Source organism: Haliotis asinina, chromosome 11 (assembly GCF_037392515.1).
Source record: "Haliotis asinina isolate JCU_RB_2024 chromosome 11, JCU_Hal_asi_v2, whole genome shotgun sequence".
NCBI classification, from domain to species: Eukaryota; Metazoa; Mollusca; class Gastropoda; order Lepetellida; family Haliotidae; genus Haliotis; species Haliotis asinina.
Window position 1 is genome coordinate 39,931,479 of NC_090290.1, and position 24,038 is coordinate 39,955,516.

General features: G+C 39.5%; 1 protein-coding gene across 1 annotated transcript; it reads left to right on the forward strand.

Moving 5' to 3' along the window:
• Window positions 1-1,619: 1,619 nt before the first annotated feature.
• On the forward strand, window positions 1,620-20,211 carry LOC137256139 (ankyrin repeat domain-containing protein 50-like). Its single transcript, XM_067793841.1, has 15 exons — window positions 1,620-1,891; window positions 2,723-2,771; window positions 3,239-3,273; window positions 4,494-4,542; window positions 5,181-5,215; window positions 6,045-6,090; window positions 6,582-6,622; window positions 7,916-7,964; window positions 10,762-10,799; window positions 12,793-12,841; window positions 15,594-15,628; window positions 16,613-16,661; window positions 17,111-17,145; window positions 17,490-17,538; window positions 18,200-20,211. Exons 2-15 carry the CDS (start codon window positions 2,729-2,731, stop codon window positions 19,435-19,437), a joined length of 1,791 nt encoding a protein of 596 aa, XP_067649942.1. The 5' UTR covers window positions 1,620-1,891; window positions 2,723-2,728; the 3' UTR covers window positions 19,438-20,211.
• Window positions 20,212-24,038: the final 3,827 nt, after the last annotated feature.

Genomic DNA, 24,038 nt, shown 5'->3' on the forward strand with positions numbered 1-24,038 from the left:
TGAAACCCGACTCACTCACATGTATTTGTGTATAATAGAAATCTTCCCTCCGGTTCTCTAATTTGAAGTTTAAATTATCTCAAATGTGTTCCGGGCGCATAGTTAGGGGTTAGAGGTTAAAGCTTTCGTGAAGACCCGGGTTCGATTACCCACACGGGTTCAAAGAGTAACGCTCTGGGATATCTTTGTGACGTGACTTGATGAGACCTCCAGAAAATTTTTCAGGCTATTTACTCCCATGTTTGTTTATGTATGAGTAATTGCATTTTGAGGAGTAACTAGGACTTTGTATACTCCCATTAGTTTAAATATTTGAGTACCCTTACACACAGTTTCCGTTTTGTGTAATCAACACTTCTAAAAATATATATTCTCTTATTTTCAAACATTCACCATAGACGTCATGTGACTACTACAGTAAACTCCGGACAGCGGCTACAGCTATCATATTATACGTATACATATAGGCATCGTTTAACATTTGCTAACGCCGTTGTGGAGTTTGGCCCCAACGACGAATTGCGCAAGCCAGTTTAGTTAATTAGTACGAAAGGTATTATAGACCTAATGGGTTTTAAGTGATTAGTGTGCGTGTTTTTGTACTCCCAGCTCTGTTATTAATTGAGTATATGTGATTTTTATTGAGTAAAATACGCAAATATCCGCGTTATCTGGAGCTCTGCTTGACAATTTTCATGACACCCTTGTTTCGTCTGCATATACTCTCTGGCGTGACCTGATTACTCCGTGACACCCTTGTTCCGTCTGCATATACTCTGTCACGTGACTTGATTACTCCATGACACCCTTGTTCCGTCTGCATATATTCTGTGACGTGACTTGATTATTTCATGGTACTCTTGTTCAGCCTCCATATACTCTGTGACGTGACTTGATTATTCCATGGTACTCTTGTCCAGCCTCCATATACTCTGTGACGTGACTTGATTATTCCATGGTACTCTTGTCCAGCCTCCATATACTCTGTGACGTGACTTGATTATTCCGGGATACCCTTGTTCCGAACGCATGTACTCTGTAACTTGACCTGATTGTGTCGAAATATCCTTGTCCCCTGTAACATTCCCCGTGACTTGATTTGATTATGTCGCGATACCCTTGTCCAGCCTCCACATTCTCTGTGACTTGAACTGATTACGTCGATATAGCCCAGTCTCAACACACTCAATGACATCAACACGTTAAGTGCGGTAATTTTATCCATCTGGTTCACGGTGTCCTGTTCACAATGCAAAGATCACCCTTTGCTAAATTCGACACATACCTGGACTCATTATCACGTGTGGTTAAATCTACAATGTGGGATTGAGGTCAACTATAAGAAATACATTTGCCTGTTTGCTCTCTTCTTTGTCAGTCACAAACAGCAATATCATATGAAAAGAGAATATTCACTGCACATCACCGAGTCATCACCACGTACACAACCGATCTGATCTCCATGTAATACAGTTTCTAAGTTCCTATGTAATAACCCGGAATCACCGTCGTTGTCAGTGTTATACAACCAGGGAGCCTATGTAGAGTGTTATAGGATATCCCGGATGCAACTAAGAACGAATACATTTTTGTAATGTATAAATAAACATGACGACAGTAACATATTGAATAACCTTGATCCTTGCGAGGTCCTTACACAATGAGTACTAAAGTCTAATGTAAGTTAAGTGGCGCCTAGATAATATTTGATTGACGACAGAGAACTATAGGAATACTCGGGATAACAAGGGAAATAACACGGATAACAAAGGGAATGACATAATTACACTTAAGGATTGATTTAAATACAGAAAGGAATATCGCTATTCAGTGCTGAAGACTGTCTACCCGAAGGTGAAAACACAGGGCCGTGAGGATTTTAGTTCGAAAGGTAGGTCGTGACTCACGTTATACCAACGCATAGGATGTCTTCCTTATCAAATCCCATTTTGAATGTTCATTATAGGCAGAGTATTAATACTAACAATACTGCATTTATATAATGAATTCATGTCCACGCTTGCTGTATGTTCAATGCTGAGTACACATTGAAGGTTTTTTCCCTGATCGCCTAACAAAGCATACTGATATGATTGACGTTAACAGGAAATATCATTCATATTGTATATCATTCATGTCGAATTAACCTCACTGAAATATTAAATCTGTACATTTTATACACGTTATGCCCTGTTACTTGTTGTGGGATTCGTCACCACGGTGGAAGGAACGTACACACATTGAGGTGTAAGTACAAACTCTGTCTCATGTGAATCTCATGTCGTCATCAAAGAAGCGGGTTCGATTCCTGTCGTACGTACAAGGCGCGAAGTACATTCTTGTAGGTCAACGACATGGTGTAGAGAATACAGGAAGCTGGGTTGAAGTAGCCTGAATCCTTAAAATGGACATAACTGCATTGTATCGTGAAGTCCATTCTTGTAGGTCAACGACATGGTGTAGACAATACAGGAAGCTGGGTTGAAGTAGCCTGAATCCTTAAAATGGACATAACTGCATTGTATCGTGAAGTCCATTCTTGTAGGTCAACGACATGGTGTAGACAATACAGGAAGCTGGGTTGAAGTAGCCCGAATCCCTAAAATGGACATAACTGCATTGTATCGTAGACTGTACCGATAATTACCTGCTCTCGTTATTTACTCCTAAGTTTCCTGCAACATGGTCTAATATCAAGGAACAATCTTTTCTGTTTGCACAGATCAAAATGTCAACGGCTGAGGTTCCAAAGCGTGAACGCAAAGCAACATGTAAGTATGTTTTGAAACTTTAATGATAACATGTGAAGAGGTTCTCGAAGATGCACCGAGAGGTATACTGAGTGAAAGTTTGACAAACAGTACGACCTCGGTGTACTGCTCTGAATACAGAACGCCAGCGCAAACGAATAATCAGTCATAACCGTAAAATCAATTCTGTTTGGTGTAAAGGGGAAATAGCTGAGGAAATTTTATAACTGGATTGCTGAATATATACTGAACATGCTAGCAAACGAAACGCAACTCTGTATGCCAGGTTTTTAAATAGAAGAAATAAACATGAGACGTCATTTCTTCGATTCTTTTGTTGTTTAGTATAGCTATTGACATTAGGTGTCTGCAAAACATGTAAGAAATATCGTGCGCTACAAGTAAAGGTCATTAAACAAACTGCCTGATAATGGAATAATATAATTCATGGCAAACCTGACAAGTAATATGATATATGTCCATTTCAGGTGGTGAAGAAGATGAACAAACTGTGGAAATCAAGGTAAATACAACGTAGAACAGAACTCTTTGCTTTACTCCTGTGTCAACACGATTCCGACGTCATCATTTACTCTACAAAAACAAAACCTGGCATAGTCAAAAAATTAATTTTAGGAAGATATTTGACACAGACCAATCAATGTTGAAACCCAACGTGAATGGGAGCTGACAGGACGGCATCGTAGCATGAGGTGGTAACTCACTTCATCGTGTCCAGACAGACCATCTCAAACCTATGGACCCGACACAACAATTAATACTGTGAGTGTTAATGACACACCCAGGTCAGGTCGACCGAAAGCTACGACCGCTGTCTAGGATTGCTACACCCTGATGAGAATTTGTTGTTCAAACACTACGGCCGCATCAACCACAATCCAAATCCATATACGGCGCCGAATCTCCGACCAGATATTGAACTATGGGAAGCCAGACTTATTACCAGAAAGCCAGAAGACCAGTTCAAGGTCACGTCGTTCCCTTCATCAACGTCAACGGTTGATCTTTGAAGCATGGCGTTGGACGCGCTCCTCCAGGAAACAATGGTCAGGGTGTTACCATGACCAGTCACCCGATTTGTCTCCCATGGATCATCCATAGGATACTCTTGATAGACGCTTACGTCATACATACGCCTTACGCACGTCAGCAAGAACATCAAAACATTCACTGCTGCCAAGCTGTTGTCGATGGTCATACCGGCCACTAACATTTTCCAACCATGCTTTTGCCAAACACTTTATGGATAATCATGTTTTGGTAATTTTGCGTGCGTGCGTGCGTGCGTGCGTGCGTGCGTGCGTGCGTGCGTGCGTGCGTGCGTGCGTGCGTGCGTGCGTGCGTGCGTGCGTGCGTGTACGTATATTAAATCGTTATCCGATGACGATAATGGAGGCGTTTGCGAAACACAGTGTGCCTTAGGCGATTGGGATTTGACTGTTGTCCATTCGAGGAAGAGCCAGGGAGTCGAGTGTTCGAGAACGTTCGGCACTGATTGTGCTCACACAGACATATGCTAGCCTAATATGTTGTTTTCCATATAACATGTGAAAATACATAATACGCCAGACGACGTGTACAAATATATACTCTATACGACCAAACTATTGCATATCCCCTAGAAACGTTTTATGAAGTTAAAATGTTTTCAAATTGTAATAACACTTTGCAACATAAAGATGTCAAAGTAATTAATTCATTATCTTCTTTTCTTTATTTCAGCTAAAGCATTTGGAGAATGATTTCGAAAGAACCAGACAAGCCATAACAGGTATGTATACAGCAACTAAACAGGGAATTTAACAATATTCAAATAGAAGCCAATAGGATCAGTCTGCTGCAGGCCCGTGAGGATCATGGTTTGAACTGATCTTCAGTAACGCATGCTTGTCCTAACAGGCGACTAATAGATACGTCGTCAGGTTCGATGATTTGGTTGACACATGACATCGTATCCTATTTGAATTATAGATCGATGTTCATGACGTTGATCACTTGATTGTCTGGGCCTGAATATTCACAGACCGCCGTCATATAGCTGGAATATTGCTGATCGCGGCGTTAAGCAACAACCAAGACACACAAACAGTATAGTGTGTGATGAAAAGAACGTTAACCCTTGTTTTGTTTTATTAAGCAACAAGCTCTTTTTATGACATCGGATAGAAAGGTGTGAGTATTGTACCACACGCCTATACTAGAGAGATATATAAATTACAACAAGACTCCCCAGGGAGTTTTAAATTACGATGTGACTTGGAAACATCCAATGATAGAGGGACACAAATACCAGCGCCTTGAGCAAGCACCAGTTACATGAATATTTCCGCGATATAAATATCCTATAATGAAAGGCTATATATTAGTAAATTCGAATACTTTTCACCGTGTATGTTATTTTCATTCCAGATGATATCATGAAGTACCGAGGAATTGAGCTGGAGGTATTCAATTACGTTACAATTTCGAATCCATTTGAGTGGTTAAATATCAGTATGATAAAAGGCTTAATTGTAAATACAATAAGGAACACATGGACGCAGGAAATACCGTAACTTTCCCATTAATAAGCGTCAAAACGTCGACAAGATCATAAGGCAAATTTGTAATGGCTTTTAAAGATGGATACTGTTGAGGAAGGTTTCGAAAACATGCAGCCTCTTAAGTAGAAAGGTTGATAGTGTCTGCCCGGAGAAATCTGTGGGTGGATGCTTGCTGATTCCTTATATGGCGGTACTTGTTGTCTTGCCTAGACATTGGTCTCATGGGATTACACCTGTACTGGTTAAACAGGAGGCACTGCAGCTGTCTGAGAGTGGGTTATCCCCACACAAACCCGCTTGCACACATGCAGGCCGCTCCATTAGTGCAAAAGGGGCAATGAGTCGTTAGTTGCTATATCACCTCACCTCACCTCACCTCACCTCACCTCACCTCACCTCACCTCACCTCACCTCACCTCACCTCACCTCACCTCACCTCACCTCACCTCACCTCACCCCCATGCATGGTGAACACAGATAGCATTTAAAGCATTAAAATTCGGGGGTGTCAGTTTCTATATTTTGATAGACAAAATTTGTAGGAGTAAGTATTTACTCCGACACTTTTGGACCCTTTATTTAAAAGACGTTGACATCCATAAATTCTCGACTTTATGGGAATCGCTTCCCAAAGACTCCAGATAAAATTGTATGGGCAGAAACATCTAAGCGAAGAAGTATTACAGGCAAATCTATGACAAGCTAATGTGCTCTATTCCTTTGATTACAGATAGAAGACTTGAAGGTTGAACATCAGAGGCGAAAGGACAACCCTGGTATGCAGAGAACAAGTATCTCCAATCCTCGTGGGGATTCTGTGAGCCATGGTGGACGTGATGGCTCCGTTAATTCGGTTAATGTTAGACGTTGCACTGAAGCAACTGATTCAATATTCGTTGTAATTGAGTGAAAAAACAAGTTGATGTAAAACGTAACATAAGAAGTGTTAACAATACGTCATAATAGTGTTTATTGTTCATGGGCTTAACCTTTGTAATGTGGACAATTCAAAGCTGCCTCTTCTTAGTTAATACTTCGCATGAAATACTGAAATACGTGCACGGATGAATATCTAGCGACACTAAACAGTTGCATCAGCCCTGGTGCATGTTTTTAAGCTTACACTTACGAAGCCCTTATCTCTGCTTGCTCATGTGTCGTATGTGTTTTATCAGGGAGTCTCAAGAGTCATTTACACGTACTCAGTTAAAACTGGTAAGATATCATTTAGTTGTCTCTGTTTGTCTGATGTGTTTCCATTTTCCAGACAAAACATCGCTTGAAGCCATACCAGATCTTCTGGAGCAGGTACAGTGACATTTCGGTGACAATACATTGATGTCAATGTTAAACTCTACGCCGCAGCAATATTCCAGCTATATGGCGGCGGTCTGTAAATAGTCGAGTCTGGACCAGACAATCCAGTGATCAACAGCATGAGCATCGATCTGCACAAATGGGAACCGATGACACGTGTCAACCAAGTCAGCGAACCTGACCACCCGATCCCGTTAGTGGCCTCTTACGATGAGCATATTAGTCGATTGTGGCATGATCTCTTTAGTAGCGAATGATGGTTGTTACCTCTAGCTTAAACTTACATCATCCTTACAGTTTAACATAAGCGTGTTATTATATACACCCCGTCCGAATGATATAAGCGATTCCCTTCATACAGTGCTGCTGAGGTGATGCAGACATATCTACTGATAATATATAGTCACTGCAGTTAGCTGCAAGACGATGCAAGTGGAATGATGTTTCATAAACTGGTTCCTTACCTCAACCCATGAATGTAATCAGTCTTCATTATCCTCGAAACTGACTTCATCGTATGTAAACAAAATGCGGATGTATCACTAAAAATCAGTAAAGGTTTCGTCAAATGAACGCATGTATAAACCGTTTTCATGGAGACAATTTATTTCTTGGTGCCTAAGATCATTACATTTCTTTGATCTGACAGCGGCGTATTTGAGAAATAAGTAACACGCTATCAGTTTTAGAAACTGTGCTGGTTTCAGTTCTCATAAAAATCATATTGAAAATGATACTATTTCATGACACTTCTTAAAAGAGTTGGCTAAACGAATCGATAATCAGAAATATCGTCCATTGAAATCATAAATAAACGATTATCGATATAATAATTCTGCAGTCGATAACATCACAAATGAACTACTGTGATGAAATCGTTTTTAAATCTACTCAGGAAGTAAATTACTTTAAGTTCGGCTTAAATTAATGGGTGGCTCCTAAAGTATATTCAGGATCGTGTTTTGGCGGTAATTCAAGCTTCGACTTGTTACGTCACCGCTCAAGTCAGATTTTAGTCATTTTTTTTATACTTCTCCGATATTTATCGATAACCGATCTATATTCGTTTAACGATTATCGATCTCTAAGACCTGTAACGATAAACAACCTTACGTCTTGGTTCTTTAGATCACCACACCAGCTCTTTGTTTTATTGACAGCAGGGTATTGAGAAATAACTGCAACGCTATCAGATATTGACACAGCGTTGGTTTTAATGCTTATACACTGTTCTTTGAAAATGCAGGTATTTCACGCCTAACGTTTCATTTTTTTATTTCACAGATCGAGGTCCTGAATGATGATCTGCGGGAACTGAAAGCTGACCTGGAAAGTGAGTGTACAGTAGCCATATACAACACTGGCTTAGTACTGACCCATGCGAAAAAGTTTTCGGACACCTGACCTCATTCCTGTTGACGTACACGCTATTCCAGTGTAGCATAAATCATTTTCGTGAAGTAAATTTAGAATGGATCTTTGTTAAATATGACAGAGAGATTTGAAATCATCTCTGCTCTGTACGCACCCAATTTCAGTTCAGTTTTCCAGCCACTATTCAACTTATGGCATCACATTTATCAACTTTCGTATAGTTCCACAATGCACAATCCATTAGGCCACCATGTTAAAGAGTTCACGGCACTGTAATATGTTGATTGAATTGTTGCCATTCGATAAATTAACAATGGAAATTTAAACAGAAATTATGTGATTTGACTTGGATCTTAGCAAATTTTAATTCATGAAAATCACTCATGCTGCAGTAAATTAACACATAAGTCTATGGAAATTACGTCAAGTGTCCGATACGCTTGCACGACTCGTGCGATTTGGGGCCTAAATTGTTTTTGGGTTGTTTTTTTTTTTGTTTGTTTGTTTTGTTTTTTTATTTATTGTCTCACTATTCGCTCAACAATGTGAGTGAGTATAGTTTTACGCCGCTTTAAGCAATATTACCGCAATATCACAGAGGGGGACACCAGAAATATGTTCCATACATGCTAGCCATGTAGAAACTCGAACCGTGACTTTCGGCGTGACGGGCGGACACTTTACCTACTTGTCTACCCAGCCGTCCTCTGGTATGGTATGCATAGCAAATAATCCAGTGATTAACACCACGAGCTCCTTAGAGTAAAACGTTGAAATTAGTTACGATAACGAAACTATATTCTCATCCAGATTAAACGTACATACAACTCAAACAAAATGTATTGACAATAAAGTATGTTTAACATTAATAGATTTTTCTTTCATGCCACTTTTTTTTCAAACAGGCAATGTTGATATAAGTGTTGAAGACAATACGCTCGGGGTAAATGTGTTTTTGAGCCAATCAACCAGACACGTCACAAGAGATATGTCTATTTCTCAAGCCTTCATCAAATCATTTGTGAAAAAAAAGACAAAAACAAAAGGCAAACAATGATATACCGAGAATAAAAAGCTAAGCGCCAGCTTATTTCAAAACTAAGATGTGAAACTGTGGAAATGTTAGGCTGAACTTACTGGGAAGACCAGCGCATGTTCAGAGCAAGTTCATTGGTAACTGTTTTAGGGATGTCATAATCATTTGTATTTACAATTAAAAGAAATGTTGTTACAGATATTTTGACACTGCTTCTTAAATCAAAATAAATATTCCTGTTGTGCTTACGCAAAACTATTCAATTTAGGCTTCATTTGTTAACAGTGCCAGTCATGTGACCATCTAACAGTGATTTCTGATTTTCACAAAAGAAGGTCACCTTTTTGATAAAAACAAAATGCATGTTTTCCAAAAGCACATTCATCCTGTTGAAAGTGAAAGGTAATTTCCATTATGGTTTTGTTATTAAACTAAAAGTACTAAACCGATTTATGATAGCTCGTTTTTTCTGAAACGTCCTATGTGCCAATCTCTATATTTTTTCAAATTACTCACGGTTTATTATGCTGATTATGCTTTCACGTTGTCTTCATTTTTTTACAATATTTCTAGCTATTACAACTGAATATTGTCATGTATGATAAAATATTGTATATATTGTCGACATTTGTTATAACGTTAGGCCACTTTGGAATTGTCATTAACTAATCTCAATGATCATGTAAAGCAAATCTTTTTTCCCAGTTTAATATATATTCAAAAACAATATTCGAAAAAGGAAGGATATATTCCATTTTGCGAGCATACTACTATCCAGTGCTAATGCACATGAGAAAAGGTAACATATATTGGACATAAATAGTTACGGATATATCTTTATTGAATGGTACATAAGTACTGGAACCTCTGAACGTCTTCACAGTAGGCAAAGTTCAAAACTAGCAAGTGGATGTTCTGGTTCATCGTTCCCTTGATAGTCTGGTTTGTTTACGAGCACCAGTTGCTAAGCAACAGGACGGAAGTGTGGCATCGCGCTGTAAATACATACAGTTATTCTCAGGCAAAGAGTGTGAGTGAGTTTAGTTATACGCCGCTTTATCACTATTCCAGCAATAGCACGGTGTGGGACACCAGAAATGGTCTTCATACATTGCACACATCTTAGGAATCGAACCTGGGTCTTCGGCTTGACGAGCGAACGCTTTAACCACCAGGCTGCCTAAACGCCCCTCAAAGAATGAGAATGGCGGATGCTACCGCTTAGGCTGGAGATACACTTACGTTGTGCTATCACTGATTTTCAATGGTCAAATTGTATGATATTCACAGATATTTGGTTTGTAAACACCAACTGGCGGTGGGATAGCCCAGTGGTTAAAGCGTTCTCTCGTCACGCCGAAAACCCGGGTTCGATTTCCTACATGGATATAATATTTGAAGCCCATATCTGAATTTCCCCGCTGTTATACTGCTATATACTACCTTTAAACATTTGTTTTATTTCGAAATGTGGATTGGCAAACAAAGAAAACATTGCTTATATGAAGATCACTGCAAGAATCAGTTGGTACTACTTTGTAAAGTGTCCGCACGCATATTCCATTAGACATCCGTTTGGCATGGAATCCTAGAAGGGACATTGACGTACTTTGGTTAATACTGACATTTTTGGTGTCCCACGCCGCGATATTGTTTGAATACTGGTAAAAGCGTCGTAAAACTAAACTCACTCACACAGTCTTCCCTTCCTCTGTTACAGAATTTCGCACTGAAGACGTTGCCGATTTAGGGACAAAGGTATGCCCTTCTTTCTTCTGAAACCTCTCCGCATCGAGAATAATTTCAAATTGACATTAAGCTCTTTGTTTGACCCAGATAAAACTCGCGATCATGGTTACGTTGTTCAAACCTGAAGTTGGTGATAGACCATATACTTGTGTCGTCCCACCGGATAACATAAAGATAATTATCAAACGAAATGGCCTATGCAGTAAATACATCACTGATACGCATGGCCAGTGGCAGTCCTAATGGGATCTAGTATCACTTCTTTTGTAATACGACCCGTGAAGGTCCCGGGGTAGAATAAGCCTTCAGCAACTCATGCTTGCCATAAAAGGTGACTATGTTTGTCCTAAGTGGCGACTAACGGGATCGGATGGTCAGACTCGCTAACTTGGTTGACACATGTCATCGGTTCCCAGTGACGAAAATCGATGCTCATTTTGTTGATCACTGGATTGTCTGGTCCAAACTCGATTATTTACAGACCGCCGCCATATAGCTAGAATAGTGCGGCGTAAAACCCAAGTCACTCACTCACTTTTGTAATACCCGTTTATGTGCATGTGTTCAGCTATATTTAAATATATGAACAAACGTATCAACTTGATATGCACAATGTTGTAGAAGCAGAGACTGCATACTAAAATAGGTTTTATTGCGCCAACTAGAATGTACATTCAGAAATCTATTATGTGGTCTCCCGTATATCAGCACCATGAAGCATATTTAAGCATGATTACACTAATTAGAATTTAGTCAAGTGAATTAATTAGAAAGTGGTCAACTGTAACATATATTATATTTGGGATTACACCTTCTTGGTGAAATACAATTTTCTAGTACTTTTCTTGAGTTGAGTCCCATCCGGGAATCGAACCCACACCCTCAGAGTCAGGCACCTAATCGCCAGCACACAAAGTCAGCTGCCTAACCCACTTAGCCACCACGACTTTTTGTGGAAGTACTGTACTAATTACTTTACCAGGAAAGTGTAATCTCAAATATAACATATGTTATATATTTAAGCACCTTTAAGAAGACGCCATATGAGTATGAGAGGGTTTTCGTCGCCGATATTAACTATACTGTCATGTTTCTATCGGAATTAATGTAAATATACTACCCATCAAAAGTTTAGCATCATTAGTGTAAATGTAGCCACTTCAGTCAACTGTTCTAAAACAGATTTTGCAAAATATTCCATATTGTTTAAAGGTACTGTTTACACATGAACTGATATGTTGTAAAACAAATTCACGAAATCGATGAAATAGTGAAAATTGGCGAATTCTATCAAAACTTGCCACCAAGAGGCAGTAATTCACATGCACGATATTTGCACATGCATATTGTTTGCAGTTGGTTCCCCCAAATTAGTGGAGTAATGCATCTTCAATGTAACCACAAATATATACATAACATCGAGTGAGTGTCTTAAGAAAGTCTAAACCTTTGATAGGTAGTATGCATTAGCACACAGGTCCTATTTAAGAGCTATAGAATACTGTAAGTATGGAATACCGTAAGGGTAAATTCTCGCGATTGCCCATTCTCGACCTTTGAAAACAAGCTTAAAATGCCAAAAGGGCGAAAATGCTAAAGACCATCATTACACGTAATGCTTGAAATCTTAACTGAGGTTAGGAGAACCTGTCAAGTAAGTAAAATATACTGTTTTCACGTGAAGCAGAAACAGTTCAAACAGCCTCGGTAACTGTTTAATGGTTACATAGCCCTTTGGTAACATATATATGTGGGAAAGTAATTACTGTTGTACGTGAAAGATTGGTACATCACAGACCGTATCCTTCTGAATCACTCCAACACCAAAGCCGTTCTTGTCACTTCTCCTATAGCCACACGCTGTGACATTAGACTGTCCAGAGCATAGTGAGTCAGTGTTTCTTTTGTTTTTCGATGAATGAATACTCTGACCTTTAAAAGAGGACGTAATGAAATGTGACACGTGACAACAAGTTCATGATTTGTAGTCTTTTCGTTACAGATACAAAACGTGAAGGATGAACTCGGGACAGAGACACAGGGTACTGAAGGTGCGCTGTAGGGAGTTGCTTGTGAGAAAGGCAATTAATATCCTCTTCAACTGTACTTTCAGTGTACGATTGTCGAAACTGGGAGATATATGTGATTGAATCAATGAATAGTGAATGTTTTTAGAATGCATCACCACATGGATTTCTTTCAAAGCAAAGCTGGTCGTTCTGTTATATCCCTTGTTAGGTGAAGGGAGTATTTCAGTTTCACAATTTTCAGTCAGCAGTGTGTGATTTGACCCTGAAAACCCTGACCATGCACAGATGCAAGACAATTATCGGAAAAAATGGTATACAGTGATTTATCGACTTGCTTGAAAAACGACAAGATTCATAATAACGCCCCATGCACGTGTAGGAGGCTCCCACGTTATGCACGTGCTTTCCATGCATTGTGTTTGCGTGTGGTGATAACGTGAAATGATGCTGCATACACAAGATGAACGTCATTGTAGCGTTCCTCAGTGGGTTTTCTTTCTACCAGACTTCAAAGTTCAGGTTCCCCTACTTTGTTTTGAAGAGTATACATTACAGCAAAACGAAAATATACACCTACAGACAGATCATTTAGAGTTCCTATCATCGATCGAGGGGTTAAGGCGGTTCACATTCCGCAGGAAATATGTCCTTTAGCTGGAACGCGAGATAAATTTGTAACCTGAAATATGTTCTGTAGCTACAATGGGAACGGAGGATGCATTGCAATCTATGCGAAATACGTACTGCAACTACATCCAGATGTAATCTGTAGGAAACATGTACTGTAGCTGGAACAGGCCCGAAAGACGCATTTGTAGCATGTAGGTAATATGTAGTAGACTTATAGCTACATTTAAAGCGAGGTATGCACATGTAATCTGTAGGAAATATGTGCTGTAGTGGATCTATTTGTACTCGTAGGAAATGGGTACTGCAGCAACATTTTAAACGAGGGATGCACTTGTAATCTGTAGGAAATATGTACTGTAGCTAGATCTGGATGTAATCTGTAGGAAATATGTACTGTAGCTAGATCTGGATGTAATCTGTAGGAAATGGGTACTGTAGCTAGATCTGGATGTAATCTGTAGGAAATATGTACTGTAGCTAGATCTGGATGTAATCTGGGTACTGTAGCTACATGTTGAATGTGGGGATGCATTTGTAATGGACAGTAAATTAACAGTAAGTGACTAACAATAATGTAGTTGTTCACAATGATGTAGTTGTTCACAATGATGTAGTTGTTCACAATAATGTAGTTGTTCACAATGATGTAGTTGATCACAATGATGTAGTTGTTCACAATAATGTAGTTGTTCACAATGATGCAGTGATTAACAATAATGTAGTTGTTCACAATAATGTAGTTGTTCACAATAATGTAGTTGTTCACAATAATGTAGTTGTTCACAATAATGTAGTTGTTCACAATGATGCAGTGATTAACAATAATGTAGTTGTTCACAATGATGTAGTTGTTCACAATGATGTAGTTGTTCACAATAATGTAGTTGTTCACAATGATGTAGTTGTTCACAATAATGTAGTTGTTCACAATGATGTAGTTGTTCACAATGATGCAGTGATTAACAATAATGTAGTTGTTCACAATAATGTAGTTGTTCACAATGATGTAGTTGTTCACAATAATGTAGTTGTTCACAATGATGCAGTGATTAACAATAATGTAGTTGTTCACAATAATGTAGTTGTTCACAATAATGTAGTTGTTCACAATGATGTAGTTGTTCACAATGATGCAGTGATTAACAATAATGTAGTTGTTCACAATAATGTAGTTGTTCACAATGATGTAGTTGTTCACAATGATGCAGTGATTAACAATAATGTAGTTGTTCACAATGATGTAGTTGTTCACAATGATGTAGTTGTTCACAATAATGTAGTTGTTCACAATGTTGCAGTGATTAACAATAATGTAGTTGTTCACAATAATGTAGTTGTTCACAATGATGTAGTTGTTCACAATAATGTAGTTGTTCACAATAATGTAGTGATTAACAATAATGTAGTTGTTCACAATGATGTAGTTGTTCACAATAATGTAGTTGTTCACAATGATGTAGTGATTAACAATAATGTAGTTGTTCACAATGATGTAGTTGTTCACAATAATGTAGTTGTTCACAATGATGTAGTTGTTCACAATAATGTAGTTGTTCACAATGATGTAGTTGTTCACAATGATGCAGTGATTAACAATAATGTAGTTGTTCACAATGATGTAGTTGTTCACAATGATGTAGTTGTTCACAATAATGTAGTTGTTCACAATGATGCAGTGATTAACAATAATGTAGTTTTCACAATGATGTAGTTGTTCACAATAATGTAGTTGTTCACAATGTTGCAGTGATTAACAATAATGTAGTTGTTCACAATGATGTAGTTGTTCACAATGATGTAGTTGTTCACAATAATGTAGTTGTTCACAATGATGCAGTGATTAACAATGATGTAGTTGTTCACAATGATGTAGTTGTTCACAATGATGCAGTGATTAACAATAATGTAGTTGTTCACAATGATGTAGTTGTTCACAATAATGTAGTTGTTCACAATGATGTAGTTGTTCACAATAATGTAGTTGTTCACAATGATGCTGTGATTAACAATAATGTAGTTGTTCACAATAATGTAGTTGTTCACAATGATGTAGTTGTTCACAATAATGTAGTTGTTCACAATGATGTAGTTGTTCACAATAATGTAGTTGTTCACAATAATGCAATGGTGCATTTTCCCACAGATACAGAAGAACACAAGGCCGAGACAAACAGAAAGGTATGACTTACTACGCCCCATATGTTCATTAAATGCGTTTGTTCGTGTGGACCTACTATTGACAGCAAAATAGTAGCAACTCGGTTTCCGAACATTCTTCACAAAACCCCGTAATTTTCTAGCTTCAATTGTATTTCGTTTTAGAGAATAGGAAATAATTCTTTTAATCTTAAATTTGTGCTATCAACTCTTTCCCAGAATTGGGACGGTTGGGTAGCCGGGTGGTTGAAGCGTTCGGTTGTCACGCCGAAGACCCGGGGTCGGTTCCCCACATGGCTACAATGGGTGAAGTCCATTTCTGTTGTCCCTGCCACCATATTGCTGGAATATTGCTAACTTTGGTGTATATATATTGTCATGTATTAGATATAAATATGAAGATAATAAACCGATCTTCTACATTACAATACCCGAGAAGATCCGAGTTTACAACTGATCATCAGTAACCCATGCTAACAGGTGGTAGGCTGGCTGACTTGCTTGATTGTCTTGGCGCATGTCATCGTATCCCAAAAGCGTAGGTTTGTGCTCATGATGTCGATCACTGGAATGTTTGGTCCAGAATCGATTACAGACTGCTGCTGGATTGCTGGAATATTGCTGATCATGGAGCTAAACAACAAACATTCTCGCCTTTGACATCACTGTCGTTGCCATCTTTCTGGGACTAGGTACTGGGGTCCGTAGGTCTAATACGTCTTTACAACTAGCGAGCATGGGTATGGTTCATATTAACATTACCTTTGGATCCTGGCGTACCCAAGGGACGTAACTCTGCACAGCGAGTTCCGCGTCATTGGCGACTGAGAAATTGGCACAATGCACTCATGAAGATGCACAATCGGACGAACACTCAAGAGTTAATAAACGTATTACGTCGGTCCATGCAAACATATGGTCGGCTCAAAAAGTCGATTTCCATCTTGTCAGATTCTTGTTGTATATCTGATGCTGCTTCGTGAACTAGGTATTCTTGTATTGCAGGTCGAAGCGATGAAAGACAGTCTTCACCAGCTGAACAAGTATTCTGATTGTATGTGTTCGCACGCACGCATACGCACGCATACGCAAGCACTCTCTCACACACACACACATCTAGCAGTAGTTTTATGCGTGTTTATTGTAAAAGACTACTTTACCCGGGTTAGAAAGGATAGATCTTCAAGTAACCCATGCTTGTCATACGAGGCGATAAACAGGATCCGATGGTCAGGTTCTCTGACTAGGTTGACAGGTATCGTATCTCAATTGTGCAGATTGGTGCTCATGATGTTGACCACTGGATTGTGTGATCCAGGCTCGATTATTTACAAACAAGCGTCCTGAAGCTGGTATGTTTATTTGTCTGTATCTCACGTGGATCGTTGTTCCCAGGGTCAATGGTCTGCTCCAAAGTCGATAGTTTAATTAATTCGGCGTTGTAATATAAAATCGTTTCATACAGCAGCCTTCGCTAGCTAATTGATTACATTTTACTTTCAGCCGAACGGGAGAAGCGTCATGCTCTTCAGATGAAGGTCAGTTGCTCATTTGAAACCACAATCACAAATAATACAACATTCGGTTTTGTTAGAATATTATATCTTAAGTAGTACCTATTACCTCCCACGTAAAACTTAGCATCTCATACATAGTACTTATTATCTCATACGAATAAGATATTGAAAGTGAAAACAAAATCACCGTGGCCCTATTACGCTTCCATAGATTTCAAAGGTGTGACGCTATGTTGCAAAAATATTTCTTTGCTTTCTTTGACTTCAGTGAACTCTGTTTGACTGAATGAATAGTCAAATCCATCAGAATCAGTAAAACTTGCGTGCGTGCTGGGATATTTCAAATATGTACTTTTCTGTTGCAGATTACAGATTTAGCTGGTAAACTTGGGCTACGAGAAAAGCAAAAACCAGGTTGGTTAATTCAAGATAACACTGGGTGAGAGAAGTTATTACTTGGCAAAAACGTTCTTTTTCGAATTGACAAAAAAAGATGAAAAATGGCAGAAAAATCCATCTTTGCTACCATTAATGTGTTGCCTCAAGGCAATTGTGTGGGTTAAGCATTGTCCATATCACTTGGAACATCGATCACACAGGACTAAGGGAAGCAGATGTAGTAATGGACTGAGGCTGTGTTTCGCAAAAAATATCGCGTTCTCAGTTACTTTCAATGCCGTTTTGATTCTGCCCTGAAACATAAGATAGCACCAATAATAGCCTGAATCCGTGAAGATCGGGGTTAGAATTGGTCTTCAGTAACCCATGCTTGTCGTAAGAGGCGACCGACGGGATCGGGTGGTCAGGCTCGCTGATTTGATGGACATATGCCGTATCAGGTCGATGCTCATGCTGTTGGTCTTTTGTCTGGTCCAGGCTCGACTATTTCCAGACACCCGCCAGATAGCAGTAATTTTGCTGAGTTGAAAGCAAACAAACGAAATCAGACTAAGCCGACACCATGTGATATAAATACTATTCAAATCAGCTTACAACCAACACACTCGCAAAGTGTCTTTGTTTTTATGTTTATGTTTTCCAAGTATTAATTGTAACTGATATTCATGTAATGCAGTTGATGGTTTTGGAGACGAGAACTTCGTTCAAGACATATCCAGTGAGTACACCTCAGAGACTGACATCCACACTGCATGCAAAGAAGGAGACCTGGATCGCCTGAAGCAGTTGCTCTCTGATCCTAATGTCAATGACAGTCTAGACAAGACGTCTTTGTTACTGATAGCAGTGGAATACGGCCACAGAGATGAATTTGACTTCCTCGTTAGCAAAGGATTCGATGTGTACCAAGTTGATAAGTTCGGCAACAACGTCCTCCATGTTGCCTGCATCGGAGGGGACGTGGACATTGTTTCTTATATCATATCCCTGGACATTACTGATATAAATAGCCGTGGGCAATTTGGACGGACTCCTGTGATGGCCGCAGCAGAAAAGGGTCATAAGATCGTCCTGGACGTCCTTGTAAGTCATGGAGCCGACTTGTATTTGGTCGACGATGACGGTGACAACATCCTTCACGCAGCCTGTCTTGGGGGTCATGTGCAGATGGTTGAGTACCTCGTGGCTCAGGAGATTGTTGGCATCAACAGTAGAGGAGACAATGGTAGAACACCGCTGATGGCAGCTGCTGGGATGGGCCATCGAGGTGTATTTTACTATCTTCTCAGCATGGGAGCTGATGTGTCACTGATGTGTAAGAGCAAGAACAATATTCTCCACGTGGCTTGCATGGGCGGCAACTCTGTCATGGTGAAACGCATTCTCTCAAATAACTTTTTTGACATTAACAGTAAAGGAGAATACGGCAGGCCTCCATTATTGGCAGCTTCAGGGAAGGGACATCGAGATGTTCTGGACCTTCTTCTACAAGCAGCATGCAATGCTACCTTGGTGGATGACAACGGTCATAACATGCTTCACGTTGCATGTCTTGGAGCTGATGTGGACACGGTGAAGCATGTCCTGTCAAAGAATATCGTTGACAAAAACAGTCGTGATAGATACGGCCGGTCTCCGGTCATGTTGGCAGCGATGAAAGGATGTAGAGATGTTGTCCATGTGCTCTTGGATCAAGGGGCTGATTTAAACCTGGTGGACGACAGCGGTAACAACATCCTGCACGCTTCCTGTCTCAGCAACCAGGCAGACATGGTGACGTATCTCATCTCGCTTCAGAAACTTGACATCAACCACAAGAACGCCAGTGGGTCGACAGCAGCCATGATAGCAAAGGAACAGGGAAATATGTCTTTGTATGACTCTCTCGAGTCCAAAGGATGTTCAAAGGAGTAGATCAGTCGAAGACCATTGACTATGCATGAGTTCCAATTAATCCAGCTCCCATTTAATTTTAGAGCAAAGGAATTTTGATAAAAATTGAACATTTAAATTAGTGTGAGGTTTCACAATCTGTGATTTTAATAGTGTTGCCTCTCAGGGAATGTAGCGAAAGCTTGTTGCCCTCTGATGATGTCACATGAATCCATCTAAGTTCGTCTATAAACTACTCCATAAACTACTGTTGTTAGTGCTAAAATGTAGTTTGCGTTCGTTTAATGTTGTTTACAATGCAGACGGCCACTAGTGAGTGAGCGAGCGAGCGAGTGAGTTTAGTTAAATGCCGTACTCCGCAATATTGCAGCTATATAACGGCGGTGGCCACTAGTGACAAAAGCGACTGTGTAAAATCTTGCTGGGAATAATATAGTATATATATAATAATTATATAGTATCCCTACTATTTTGGACACTATGTTTTGTTATATGCTAACTCATGTTCTTAGATTATATTTTTGTTTTGATATTGAATTGGTTTGTTTCGTACCTAATCTGTGATACTTATAAACCGTTTTACTGGTAATTAAATTTAAATATTGTTCACTTATTCTCATCCAGATATGGATGCAGTATTGTCGATGTTATGAAAACATTTCAATGCTCTCACTACAAGCGTATACGTTTAAAATGTCTCAGTATATCACTATATGAACAATGAATTTATATTTATATATACAGAACAGTTTTTATTACAAATTTGTTTTTGAAAGTAAAAAAGCGTGTTTATAAGAGTGGACAGTTTTTTTTTTATTTGACCCCTATCGTCGTATTAGATTGTTGTATTTGAAATCATGTTAGTAAATGCTAGGGACCAAATACGTCAGAGACCAGATATGTCATGACGATCCCTTGCGGATTCCTTCCCCGCTCTTCATCCAATGTTGATGCTAGGGTGCGTTGTGGAGGAGCGTTCGTCAAAACAGACGAAAACCTGTTTTCTTGGGCGAATTCCCATTTCACACAATCGATTCCTGACAGTTCGAAAATTTATCTCAAACCAGGCATGACGATAACACAAGTGAGCAGCCCGGATGTAGCGGTCAGGGGTTCGGGTGCTAACTCTTTAACGGTCACTTCTCGTGCGGAATTGGTCTGCAGGAAACGATTGTAAAGGTGAGATGCAGTCCTCGCTGAACGTTGAAATGTCGGGCAACTGCAGACTGCAACTCCCCAGCTTCAAGGCGCCCATATTTCAATTGGCGGCACTAAGTCGTGGAATGGTGATTCCGTCTTTTCCAAACAAAAAGAAATGATAAAATTAATCGCAACGTTTTCCTTTCCATGGTGATTGATACCGCAGGTTTTTTTCCGCTTAACTGCACGGACATTTTGCTCTGCATATTTCCTTGGTGACGTTTTAACGACTATTTCTATAAACGCTTCTAAACCAAGGGAAAGCTTTTAAAATTACCGCGTTTTGGCACTGAGGCTGTTTGCAATAACACGATGACGTTTTGGAAAGAAATAGTATATTTGTATTGTTTCTGCCGCAATATTCTCAAAATCATCTGTGCGTATCTTGTTTTTGAAGATAATAATAGATTGGTCTGATAACAATAGATTGTTAAACAATAGTCAAATGATAAAATACCAGTAACAGAATACCCTAACGACGACGGGGCTCGATACCCTACAAAGGTACGGTGACTGGAGCCCTTTTCAGATGGATGTTCAGGGTGGTATATTGCTAAATTCGGTGTAAAACCATATTCGTCGGAAGTACTATTTCTCTCGAAATGATTAGCCTATGAATAAATTTTCAACACCGTTAATTATTTATCCTTTGAAATGTCTTTAACCTTTCTGTCAACAATACTGTTATCCGTGGGTCTGTACCGACATTTCCCAAAACAACATATCAGGATTCAAACTATTATGAATGTTATTTCAACAATGATGAAAGCTTGTATATATTTCGGCTACATAGTCCTGAAATACAAACGAGTTTATGCTCTGGAAACGTACAATATATGGTACACAGATGTGGATGTGCTTTTATGTAAAACGATCAAATCTGAAATTTACAGCAAAATGTCAGTGATTTCATACTGAAATTTATACGGACATGTTATAAAAAATTGTTTAAAAAACATGCAGCACCTGCCATTGACAGGACGCCCTTTGAGTCGACTTCGATTTCAGTAAAAAGTGTTGAAGTGATACATGTTTCCGCTCGATAATTTACACGATATATTCTGACAGATGGATCAATATTTTTGACTTTACGTCAGGAAGGAAGAAAATACAAGAAGATATTCCGGCAGAATAAACCAGAACCTGTCAAGGCTGAAGACCATTGGGAATATCTGTAGAGGTCCATGCAAAATCACATTTCCAGCGTTTGAATCACACGACGCCGCGATCGAGTTTCTGGCGTTACCTCTGGTTGACAGAAGTTTGACTGAAGCAATGACCCACAGTAATTTGACTCTTTCACCCAGCCAATGTACGGATAATTGCAATATGAGATCATATGCGTCACATCAGGTTAACGCTCTGACATATAATGATGCACTCGGCAACATTCCTTTTATCAGAGACCATATATAGTCTCTGCTTTCATATTGTTGCTTTCTGTATATGATTGGACCTGACAGTCCAGTGATCAACAGTATGACCATCAGTCGATAACGTCTGTCAACCAAATCAGAGAGAACTGACCTCCAGTAGTCCATGCTGGCATAAGAGGGGACTAACGGATCGGGTGGTCTGGGTCACTTGGTCGACCCATCAGATGGGTAGATTGATGCTCATGTTGTTAATCATGGGGTAGTCTGGTCCGGACTGAATTACTTACAGACCATGACCATATAGCTGGACTGGTACCAAATGTGGCATAAAACTAAACTCAACTAAACACGTACAATCACTAATTTCTAGGGCTGACATTTGCTATAAATGTTTATCTTACAACTAATGGATAGCTGACTTGGCTGACAAATGTCAATGTATCAGTTTTGTAGATCAGTGTTCATGCTGTTGATCACTTGATTGTCTGGTCCAGACCATTGCTGTACAGTTGGAATATTGCTGAGTGCGGTGTTAAACAACAAACCAACCAACCACTTACTATTTTCTCACTCAGCTCTGAGGCAGCAGGGTAGTCAAGTTAAATGTTCGTCATACCGAACACCCAAGTTCAATTCCCCACATGGGTACAATGTGTCAAACCCATATCTGATATACCAACCCAGGATATTGCTGGAATTCTGCTAAAAGCGGCATAAAAATAATTTCACTCATTCAGCTCTAAATAACATTTGATTTTATGATTTCCAAACAGACATGAAGTCCCCACTGCAAGTTACCTATAAATTATGTTTATTCACACAACTAAGTTTCCAACATTGTTGTCCTCAAGGTTTCTGTACAAATCCACAACAGCACCAGCTATACAGATATATGGTAACGTACTGTTGGGTGAAAAAAAGTGTGTACTTCAACATAGGATTTGACCAAAAATTATAAACATTGTCAAATTGCACACTGAAACTTGAAAACACAGCTTTGTTTATCTTAAATACATGCATACAGCTATGAAGATCAAAGTTAGAATTCATCTTCAGTAATCCATGCTTGTTGTATTGTTTGAGAAATTTACCACAAAAGTTATTGTACGATACACTCATCAAAAAAAGAAACGCAAAATGAAATTAAAAAATGATACTTACAGTTTTGTACACACATGTAAACTTAAACAATTTTTTAGGGTTGCACATTGTTTCTGGAATGTTTTAGAAGATCATGCTTGACCAAATGCAACCCAAAATGATTTTGAACGATTTTATCGATCAGGATTGTCATGATGTAGATGCAGCACGAATATCAGGCGCGACAACTCGATTGTGGGAGCGATTTCCACAAATGACAGTTCAAGATCAGGAAGATCTAGAGTCACCAGACCTGCCCAAGATCGGTACATCCGGGTAACCCAACTACGTGATCGCAATCGTACCTCCCGGGACACAGCACAAGAACACTTTGGAGCTAGAAGAGTGTTCGATCAGGCAATCAGGAACTGTCTCCAAGAAGTAGGAATACGTGCCAAATGTCCAAAAGTTGCCCCCTCCTTGACATGACTACGTCGACGAGTGAGATGGTGTAACACGGTGTTGCCAAGGAACCTGGCAAACTGAAGGTGTATGTGGCTCAGTGATGAATCCCATTATCTCCACAGGTGACGTGATGGTAGAGACCATGTCTACACAGATTCTCTGTCCACACCTTATTGAGGGTCAACAGCAGCTCTTCCAACAGGACAACACCAGGCTTTACATAGTATGTGCCACCGTGGACTATCTGGCCAATAGCATCCTCAATACCATTCCGTGGCCCTCCAGATCCCAGGATTTAAACCCAATTGAACACCTTTGGGATCAGATCGATAGACGGGTACATTGACAACGTAATCAACCACAGAATCTTCAACACTTGTTCCACATGGTGCAGGAGGAATGGAGAGGGATTACGCAACAAAACATCCTACAACTGATTCGATCTGAAACCAGGAGGTGTCGGGCAGTGGTAGCATTAGGAGGTGGTCATACAAGGCACTG

Excerpts from the sequence above, each read along its gene's own strand:
- LOC137256139 (XM_067793841.1), top strand. The coding sequence starts at position 2,729 with ATGTCAACGGCTGAGGTTCCAAAGCGTGAACGCAAAGCAACAT. Across the intron at positions 3,274-4,493 it reads AACAAACTGTGGAAATCAAG|CTAAAGCATTTGGAGAATGA; the intron begins GTAAATACAACG and ends TCTTTATTTCAG. Across the intron at positions 10,800-12,792 it reads TTGCCGATTTAGGGACAAAG|ATACAAAACGTGAAGGATGA; the intron begins GTATGCCCTTCT and ends TTTTCGTTACAG.